At 48.7% G+C, this 10267-nt stretch overlaps 1 protein-coding gene across 3 annotated transcripts in view; it reads right to left on the bottom strand.

Moving 5' to 3' along the window:
* Window positions 1–1162: 1162 nt before the first annotated feature.
* The window catches only part of LOC138119578 (discoidin domain-containing receptor 2-like), a 52051-nt gene continuing 42946 nt past the window's right edge, over window positions 1163–10267 (bottom strand). For all 3 annotated transcript variants that reach the window (XM_069031604.1, XM_069031603.1, XM_069031605.1), the window contains exons 13-17: window positions 8612–8733; window positions 8069–8266; window positions 6195–6429; window positions 4580–4729; window positions 1163–3434 (exon numbers count right to left, since the gene is read on the bottom strand). In XM_069031604.1, coding sequence (XP_068887705.1) covers window positions 3294–3434; window positions 4580–4729; window positions 6195–6429; window positions 8069–8266; window positions 8612–8733 — 846 coding nt within the window. In that variant the 3' untranslated portion in view covers window positions 1163–3293. The remainder of the gene's footprint in view (window positions 3435–4579; window positions 4730–6194; window positions 6430–8068; window positions 8267–8611; window positions 8734–10267) is intronic.

Below are 10267 nucleotides of genomic sequence, written 5' to 3'. Positions count from 1 at the left end.
GAGCTGTGCTCAGGTGTTCTCCCCCAGCTGCTAAAGGTGGTTTCTGATGTGCTGCTTCTGTGTTCCAGAACAACTTCAGCCACACGTGCCTCAGTACAGGTTTCGCAAGAGGGACAAAGTCATGTTCTACGGGAGGAAGATCATGAGGAAGGTGAGGGCACCTGGTAAAATCCAGTTGAGGAGGTGTAAAGTTTGCAATACTTGACTTGCTGAGCCTGGCCCAGGGCCTTCAGCCTATCAAATCTCACTGGGATTTTGTGGATGTTCCTGGAATACTGACTGGATTGCTGATGGAGCAGCAGTAGCTTCTCCTTCTGGCCAAACCTTTCTTTTTTCAAGAATATCTGCAGCCAGTAAAGAAAGAAATAAATCAGTGAATATCTAACTCCTGTATGGAATTGATTAAATATCCCAGAATCCCAGACTGGTTTGGGCTGGAAGGGACCTTAAAGATCATCACCTTAAGGCCTTAATTTCCCTCAAACTTATATCTGAGAAGATAAAAATGCTGCTTTGACTCCTGTCCTCGGTGCCTAAACTAAGAGATCTGATATCCTCAGCCTTTATAAAATCTATTTGAGTTTGCCCAAATACCTAAGCTCTGAGCAGGGGCAACCCCAGGGGCTGCGAGGGGTATGATGGCTCAGCTCAGAGGGGCACAGTGAAAGACCAAGAGGGAACAGGCACAAGAGAAAGGTCCACCAGGCGTCAGGAAAAAGTTCTTCATGGGCACAGAACAGGGACAGGGTCAGGGGTGCGGGTGGCATCTCCAACCCTGGAGATTCTCAAAGCCCAGAGCACCCCAAGGGAACTTTGAAATTAGCTCAGCTTTTAGTGGACAGGTTGATAAGGGACCTAACAAAGGCTCCTCCCAGCCTAAAGCACCCGATTTTAACACCGAGATGAAAAAGTTGCTTATTGAAATGCAGCACCAACCAACAACCCCAGGCCCATCCAGGTCCCACCAGCCCAAGGGAATTTGGGCCAGCACCTTTCCAGCATTTCCAGAAACTCCCTTCAAAACTCCCTTCTCTGAATGGTCTGTGGCTGCTTCCTCCAAACCCAGGGGTCACACACTCCCCAAAGAGCTACTGAACAGCCACACCAAAATATCAATTCTCAGGGCAGACACCTGGGTAAAAAAAAAAAGGTAGAAATTCACTTTTGTCAAGGTTATCATTAGAATTTATTGGTATGAGACAAACTTTGTATGTCACCATGTCAGTGGAGGAACAGCACGTCCGGATGTCACAGAAGCACAGAGGGGACACTCCACACCCTGGGAGCTCCCAGCTCCAGAGCACAGGGGACCACACACATGGCTGGGTGATACTGGGGACATGTTCTGGGGCAGGAATGCTCCAGAAATCCCATGGCTGAGTGGTTTGCCAGACAACAGCACCCAGAAGGCTGCAGCAGGGACCTGCTGGCTCTGACTCCCACAGGGAAGGGCAGCTCACCCCAGTCACAGGGGAGAAAAAAAACCAAACCTATTTGGAGGTGAGATTCCAGGTATCCCTGCAGGGAGATGAGAGCACTTGGGCCCTCCAGCTCCTCAGCCCTAAAGGGGCTCAGCTGGGGTGGGGACACATCCCCAGCAGGACAGCCCAGGCATGGCTGGAGCCCTCCCCAAGGAGCAGACACAGCCATGCCACGCTCCATCCTGGCATCTGCCCATTCAGAAGCAGGGTGTTTCTTTTAGCACAATTATCCCTGTGTTGTAACCACTCAGGCATTCCCCTCTCAGCAGTGCCCTCTCACAGCACAGCCAGCCAGTCATCTATACTTGTGGCTAACATGAAAATTATCTTTGTAATCTTTACTGGAAATACATTTTATGCTGGATTCTACTTAAAAAAAAAAAAAAAAAGCCAAGTGCTGAGCTTTCATCTTCTCCCAGCTTATGAAATATTTGGTTTGGTCCGAAGTATCTTGCTAAATGATTAGAGAGGGAATAGCAGAGTATTCCCCAGGCACCTGGTAAATCCACAACGGATTCATTGTAGAAACACACTGAATTCTCTAACTCGCTCCAAATGGATTTCAGAGCCCTCTAAAACCCTCCAGAGAAAGAGCTGTTTGTGACAGGACACACAAAAAGCAACCCCAAGTTCAATGAGTAACGGGCCCTGCACTGAGATAAAGGACAGGCCACAGCAGGGGACGTGCCAGCCCAGCCCTGGGGCCTCCTGTGACACGGCAGTGACAGAGCCTGGGCTCAGCTGCCCCTGCCTGGCCATGGCACCAACCTGCTGCACACCTGGAGAGAAACCTCGGGCTCCAGACACACACGTGTGACCTGCGTGCTCCTCCTGTCCCTCTCGTGGCAGCTGTGACAAGTGACAAAGAGGGTTCTGCTCTCAGCCATCTGGTTCCACCAAATCTAAGTTCCCTCTCCCACGTAACAGCATTGATTTAGAGATCTCATATTGATGGGTAATTATACAGGATTAATTGCACATCAGTCCATTGTGGCTACAAGTTCATTAGGTTAATAAATCTACGTAGTGACAGTAGTACAGTATCAGCTACTTCTCAATACAAACTCCCTACCCTAACCTTAATTTGTAGGTCAGAGGAAGACCTTCTAACACAGTGACCTCCCAATGACCTTTAACATTCATTTTCAAAATCATTTTTTCTAGAAAACAACAACAAAAAAAATCCAGTGTGGGGAAAACGCACATATATAACCAAAGCAGTGCTTAACAACCACAGGAAAACAGAACATCATCTTGGACTCTTGTTTCAGCATCTTCTGTAGACCCTGGCAGTGTCACTCCCAAAGGGTTCCTAAATGCTCCGTCAGTTCCCAAGTCCATTAAACCATTTCCCAGCTCCAGATGTTTCTGGCCTCTCACCATCGTAGCAAGAGCACACAGAAACACTTGCTAATGTGCACAAGACTTCCATCTGATTTCATGGAACAGCTCTAGAAGGCTGCAGTCTTTCCTTCCAGAAACCTGCTCTCGAGTGGCAGCGCTCTCGCCGACCGGGCCTTCTCTTCCAGCCAGGAGAGAGCTCCGAGTCCCTCCAAGTTTTACTCATTCCTTTTGCCCAAAGGTGTATGGGTATCCAATAAAACCCCTCTCACAGTATTCCCAGGAAATGATTCAGAAGAGGAGATGATTTTTTCAACCAAATGAGATCCTCTGGTCCTGTGTGTCAGACCATGGCCAAGAGAACGAGCAGCTGCCATGGACATCCCAACTGAAATAGGGCCCAGACTGTGAGGGACAGGCAAAGAGACCCCAAAGTCACTCTGTTCTCGACAGTTTGCCTCTTTCCTGGAGTCAAATGTTTGATTCCATTTGTTCTAGCAGGAACTGGTGGATCATGTCAAAAGTGGGACGATCTTTGATATCCCTGCTCCAGCATTTCAGCATCAGGTCGAACACAGGGTTAGGACACAGAGGAGTCTGGGAGAGATAGATCTGAAAGGAAGAGAAGTCACGGTATTTCAGTGGGGTTTTCACAAAAGAACTGAGTTTTTACTAAAGTAACACCAAAAGACAGTTTCATTCCAGGTTTACAAGACACAGCCACCATGCAGTGTTTGGAATCCATCCAGCCCCAGTCTGGCAGCAGAGTCTGGACAGAGCCTCTCAAACAGCACCACGGACACTTTGCCAACTTGACTGATGAGCTGGTCACAAAACAGGCCTTTGTCCCCCAGAAAACATCAAGGCTTCTGAGGGATTTGTCTCCCAAGAGACAGCAAAACACAAACCAAACCCAGATTTACCACAATAAAATCCAAGTACTTTCAACTCACCGTAGACAATCCATGAGGCTTTCTAAGCATTGTGACAGCTTGTTAGCAGAGACAGAAAGAACACCTTTTAGAGCTTATCTACAGCACAGCTGGGCAGAATCATTTCATTTCTCCCTCTCATTTTTTAGGCTCACTTCTTTTAGGCTCTTGGTTAACCATTCGTGTTTGGGAGATGGTGAGTAAACCCCCCATCATTTTATTTCCCTTTATTCTCTGGTGCTAAAGGTGAATTTTGGGGAGAACTGTTCTGAACTGGCACTCCACAGCTTTGGGTACTGAGGAGATGGAGTGTCCTGTACCACTGGTATCTATTGAGGGCAGCAGCAGTGGGGACAAAATGCCACAGAAAAGTCCTTCAGCAGCTGGAGATGGCCAAAGGCTTCCTGGCATATGTGGAGATACTACAGGGAGAATCTAATCCCTGGGAACTAACAACTGCTCCTTCCCACCTCAACTCCCTCCTGCTTCCTCATCTTTCAGAGGCAATGCTGGTGGGAGAGTGCTGACAGAGGAAAGGAGCACGAGGATTGTTGTGTGGGAGAGCCTGGAAAAGCTGCAGACAGGGCAGAGTGAAGTGGTTTAGAATAGGAAAGAAGCAGGACAGGGCAAAGAGATTCTTCCAGTGGGACTCCAAGAGAGGAAAATTGGTGCAGTGAGGAAAAGGGGAGGAGAGGCAGGACACAGGTGAGAAGTTGAGTAGAAGCAGAGACTGCTGCAGAGGAGGTGAGGGCAGCGGGGAGGCTCTGGGAACACCCACCTGGATGGGAGTGGCTGAGGGAAGGAGGAGCCTGCTGCATTCCTTACCTGCCTGCCCTGGCTCCGGAAGAACTCCCCCGTGTTCTCGATGACCTGCTCGTCCGTGAGGAGGCTGTAGGGCTGCTCCTTGCACAGCACAAACATCTCCCACAGGGTGACCCCGAACGCCCACACGTCGCTGGCTGTGGTGAACTTGCCCTGTGGGCAGAGAGGATCTGCTCAGCCCAGGTTTGCTTTCAGCAAAGCCCTTTCAGTCTGCACCCTCTGCAGCTCAACACGAGGATGCACCAGGGGAAATGCTCCAAAAAGAGCCAGCACAGCAGGTGAGCTGCTCCCAGCTACACAGACAAGGATGACAGGGCTGTTTGTGGGGCAGGAGTAGCAAGGGGGGGTCCCACAAGCCCTGAGGAGGTGCAGTTTTCACAGGGGCAAAGCTTTGTAACAGGGAGCAGGTCCCAGAGAAGGCCAGAAACTTCTGTCCCTCCAAGAAATTCTGTTTGCAGCAGAATTAAAAATGAACTGGGGGGGTGGACAGCTACTGCCTACCTCCACCCAAAACAGCAGAGCTCACAGAAAAGCCTTTGAAAGGGAAGCAAAGCCCTCAGGGTGAAAGCAGAGCCAGAGCAGACTCCAGACTCTTAGAGAAAGGCCCAAGACAATTTTGATTTTTGCACATGTAAGAAGCCAGTGACAATCTTCTTGCAGTCCCTGTTTTCTGTCTTCAAAAAAATGTGCCCAAACTGGCTGTGTTTGGAACAATGTGTTTCTGGAGAAGTAAAAAGAAGATTGCTCAGAAAATAACACAAAACACTTGAGGGGCTGGAGGGCCTGTTTGGGCAGAAAACATCCAAGCCCCACTTCACCCAGGCTTATCTGGCAACCCTTGCTGTCTGTCAAGGTTTGGAAGATGTTCACACAGGGAAGATGGGAGTGATTTATGGTTTAGATGCAGCTGTAACCAGGAAAAGAGGGTGGTTTTTAGGAAAGCTTGGGCCTGGCAGCCTTTATAGCAGAGGTAACTGAGATTTTCCTGGGTGCTTGGAGAGTATATTGCAAGAAAGTAACTCACCAACTACTATGAGAAAGAAATACTTGGCTAAACATCCTCCAGACTGGAGGTGTTGGGCTGTGGAACAATCTGAGGGGGAAAAGCAGGACCCTTAAACATGAAAGAACCCCACAACCTCAAACCAGACCTGGCATTTGAAAAACTCATGAAGTTTTGTCCCTGCCCCTCTCAGCTTCCTAACTGGGGAAATAAGCACAGAGAGGCAACCTCCTTACAATTCCAGCAGGAATTGTCAGGCACAGAACAGAAACCAGGCCCCAGAGCAGCTGTGGCTGCCTCTGGATCCCTGGGCAGTGTCCAAGGCCAGGCTGGATGGGGCTTGGAGCAGCCTGGGACAGTGGGAGGTGTCCTTGCCTGTGGCAAGGGGTGGCACTGGCTGGGCTTTAAGGTCCCTTCCAACCCAAACCATTCCATGACGTGCTGTATTTCCAAGGATATGAGTGATGTCCAACACAACCCCGTGGATTTCTCACCCAGGGCCAGGTGCAGCACAAATATTGGTGGTGCAAGGGCTGGCACACAGATGTGTCACTGCTTCAGGGGCACAGTGAGAATCAGAGGCAGGAAGGAAGAGAGGCTTTGTGCAGTGCCTACCAGGAGGATGCTTTCCCAGGCCATCCAACGAATGGGCAGCACAGCTCTCCCCTGGATCCTGTAGTAATCCCCACTGTAAAGGTTCCTGCTCATGCCAAAGTCTGCAATCTTGATGGTGTAGTTGTTCCCCACCAGGCAGTTGCGAGTTGCCAGATCCCTGTGCACAAAGTTCAGAGATGCCAAGTACTTCATGCCCGAGGCGATCTGGGTGGCCATGTACAGCAGGTTGGAGTGGCTGCAGTAAAGGAAAAGAAAACAAAGAAAAATCAGTGGAGTTCCCCCACACTCAGGACTTTACTGTATGTGATGGGTTAGTGACCTGTTGTTTTATTTCCTGCCATAACAGTGGGACTAAACTGTCTCATTCCAGGGCATGAACAGCCAAGCTCCCAAGCTGAGTAAGCAGGAACAGACAGGCTGTCCCTGAAATTCAGGCCTTTACAATCTGACATCCTTTAGATTTATTTTTTTTTTTCAATATCAAACATTAATCTCGAGATTTTCAAAGAGTTCATGCATCAAAGCACCAACTTTTTTTGCAGAGAGACATGAGAAATGAAGCTCAGAATCTCATATCTTAAAAGCCACTTAGCCTGGTATTTCAAACAACACCACTATTGAATGCTTATATTAACATAAGTGTGTCACTTCACATGAAAGAGAGTTTACTTGGTTTTAAATATGCTAAACATTACTGAAAATAGAAACAGATGCATTTCCCATCTAATTTAATTTTAATTCCTCCATTAGCAAAATGAAGATGGGATTAATAAAGCTGCAGGATACACAGACAGGGTTTGGACCATCGGACTCTCAGCATTCTTCCCACACTTTTGCTCTGTGCTGCTCAGCCTGTTTCCCACTGCTGCTGCTCAAATGCTTCACACGACCAAGTGCTCATCAGGACACATCTGACAAACTGCTCCCAGTTTGTATTTCTCTAGTAAAGGTCAAAAAAAAAGGTCATTGTCACCAGAACACGAAGAAAAGAGGACTAATCACAGAATCATGGAATGGTTTGAGTTGGAAGGGACTTTAAAGATCATTTCATTCCACCCCTGCCATGGGCAGGGACACCTTCCAGTATCCCAGGTTAACACTCCTGACAGGACCACTGACAGGTCCTGGCAGCAAGGCTGGTGCTGTCTGGCCATGGTAAGAGCCAGACACCTCCTGTCCAGCACACCAGAGCTGCCTCTGCCTGCCTTGTGCCTGAACCACAAATCTGTGCAACCCTTTGGGGACGAACACGCCAAAGGCTCAGCAGTGCTGCAGCTTCTGGACAGTGCAGGGCTCTTTATCAAGCAGAATGTATTAGTCCTACACCACTCTCCTCTGAGGACAGCATTTCTGCAATAGCAGAGATGCTTTTATGTCAGATTTAATCCTCCCGTTGAGGAGGGAGAGGAGTGCCACTGCTGACAAAAAGTGGTTTTCTTTGCCAAATATTCTCCTTCTGTTGGCTGATGAAATCTTCTCCTTACTGAAGCTTCACACTCAGCTCCTCTCATGCAATATTTTTTGGACACCAGGGAACATATGAACCTACTTAAAAGCCTAAGAGACATTATTGATTTTCATCCCAAAATTCTTGCTATAATGCAACTACTTTTCGTATTAATGAAATATTTGATGCAAGCCCACTAACATAAACAGATGGTCACCTCAATAAATACATCTAGGATGGTCTCTGTGACCAGAACAGCTCTGTCAGGGACACTTCAGGGGAACACAGAGGCCTCAGGAACAACCCCACAGCAAGCAGGACTGGTGTCCATGTGCCACGGCAGTGGCCAGGCTGCAGGAAGGTCCCTGCTGGGAAGGCCCAGCAGATAAAACTGATTTATCCCAAAAAGACAGGCAGCTTCTCTTACGTGACACAGGGGATATTGTTTGAAATGGCAAATTTGCTGTAGATCTCCCTCTGGGACAGGAACTGGTTGAGGTCTCCGTTCTCCATGTACTCTGTTATCATGCACAGGGGGTCGTCCCGCACACACACGCCCAGCAGCCGGATGATGTTCGGGTTCTTCAGCCGGGACATGATCTTGATCTCCTTCAGGAAATCGTTCCTTGTAAAACAGAAAACACCTTTGAATCCTAAACCATTCCTGAGGACAGCACAAGGGGTGTGTTCTCAGCTCAGAGCAATTCACACTTTGCACACACAAGTGTGAAACTGGTTCTGAGCTCGTGTTCAACGCTGACCTTTCCCAGCAAACAGGATTAATGCAGCATTCCAGTCTGACATTCCAGCTTCCCCTACCCCCACTCCCTGCTGGGTCCTGCTCCTTCCATGAACACATGGAACATCCACCACAGACACACGACACTCCCACAGCAGTCCCCAGGGTTAACCTGTGCTTGGGGAGCATTTGTTTTCCTCCCCAGCTGGTTGGCATTGCAGGTGCACTTACCTGGCTGTTTTGTTGACATCTGATCTCAGCATTTTCACTGCCACAAGAACTGGCTGGTGAGTGAATTCTGAGGATGAGACTCCCAGGAATTCCAGCAGGCCATCGGCTTCACAGAGGTGCACCTGCAGGGCAGAAGGCAGAGGCAGCTGTAAGAGCACACACGGGCAGAAAACCAGAGGAAAACAACATCCCAGCCAGGTCACTGCTCTGTCAGTGCTGGCAGAATGAACAAGTGAATGATCAGTGAAGGTGACACAGCTGTGATCAGAAATGACCCAAGGGCTGGCCCTAGATCCTGGTAAAATGTGTCCAGGATGTAGCCCGTGACACAGGAGCACAGGGATCAAAGCCAGATGTGCCCCCAACACTAAAGCACCTCACATAAGTCCAGAACCATCAAACCATGGCCTGGCTTGAGGCATTGCTCAGACTTCACTGAGGAGCATCCAGGAACTACAGCCAGTTATCCAAAATCCTCTAATTCCAGAGGAAAAAAGAGGATAAAAGCATGTGCATGTGTGTCCCTGATATGAACACCTCACCTGTGCATATACCCAGAGATAGATAGATAAATACTCTAATGACTACACACAATTCCAAATTTCTTCCAATTAATTAATGATTAAAGATATAAAATTGCTGCCAGGGTTGTACAAGAAGGGGTGACTAGATACTTGCTTAAGAAGTTACCAGAATGTGCATCCAAATGGAGAACAGGGTGGGGAAAGCAGACAGACCTGAGGGTGTGGATGGGAGAAAGGACTGGAAAAGGGGAGCAGACTGGATGTGTCAGTGAAAGACTTGAAGCAGTGAGGGGAGTGTAATGGGAGCACAATGAATTTTGTATGAAGGGAGCAGCAAGAGCTTTTGTCACAAGCATGGTGAGGAGAAAAATGAGAGAGCAGAGAAAAATGGGACAAAGCTGCAGAACAGGAACGAAGGTACAAAGATGCTGCTGCAGTTCCACAGAGAATGAAGCTGCTGTGGGGAAAGTGCAGCCATGAGACCTGAGACAGGGAAGAGCCACAGGACAGAGCACAGGTAATTCCGAGGTGATGTGTCACCAGGGAGGGGTGGCTGGGAGAAAGGAGGAAAAAAGACTGAAAGGAAGAGTGGAGAGCTGAAAGAAGCAATGAGCCCTGTTTCTAGGAGCACACAGAGCCAGAGCAGTGGAGCAGAGCACGTGATGGCCAGTTTGGTAAGGACTGAGGAGGTGAGAAGGAGAGACAGGAAAATGTGGTGCAACATATTTGCCAAAAGAGTTTGTGATGCATGGAAAGGAACAGGCTCTGAATCCATCCTCAAGGAAAATGAGGATGGGAGAGCAAATCTCCCATCAACACAAAGGTAGAGTTATTACAGTTACTAGAAGGACAGGCATGAGAGGAAAGGAGAAACCAGAAGCAAAACAATGAGAAAATAACTCTCTCTGTGTCACTTTTGGAGCACAGAGCAGGATCCAGGCAACAGCAGAAAGGGCTGCACTGACAGCCAGGTGAGGAGGCTGAGGATGTCAGCACCTTCCCAGCACACAGAGTGAGCCAGGAAGAGGTGAGGGGACAGGGAAGGGGCTGAGGTGTCAGAATGGAGGAACAACAAAGATGAGCACATCACAGAGCAGGAAGCAGCCAGTAAAGGGCTGTGCTTGCCAAAATG

This window comes from Aphelocoma coerulescens, chromosome 17 (assembly GCF_041296385.1).
Source record: "Aphelocoma coerulescens isolate FSJ_1873_10779 chromosome 17, UR_Acoe_1.0, whole genome shotgun sequence".
In the NCBI taxonomy this organism is placed as follows: domain Eukaryota; kingdom Metazoa; phylum Chordata; class Aves; order Passeriformes; family Corvidae; genus Aphelocoma; species Aphelocoma coerulescens.
This window is presented reverse-complemented; position numbering and strand designations above follow the sequence as displayed.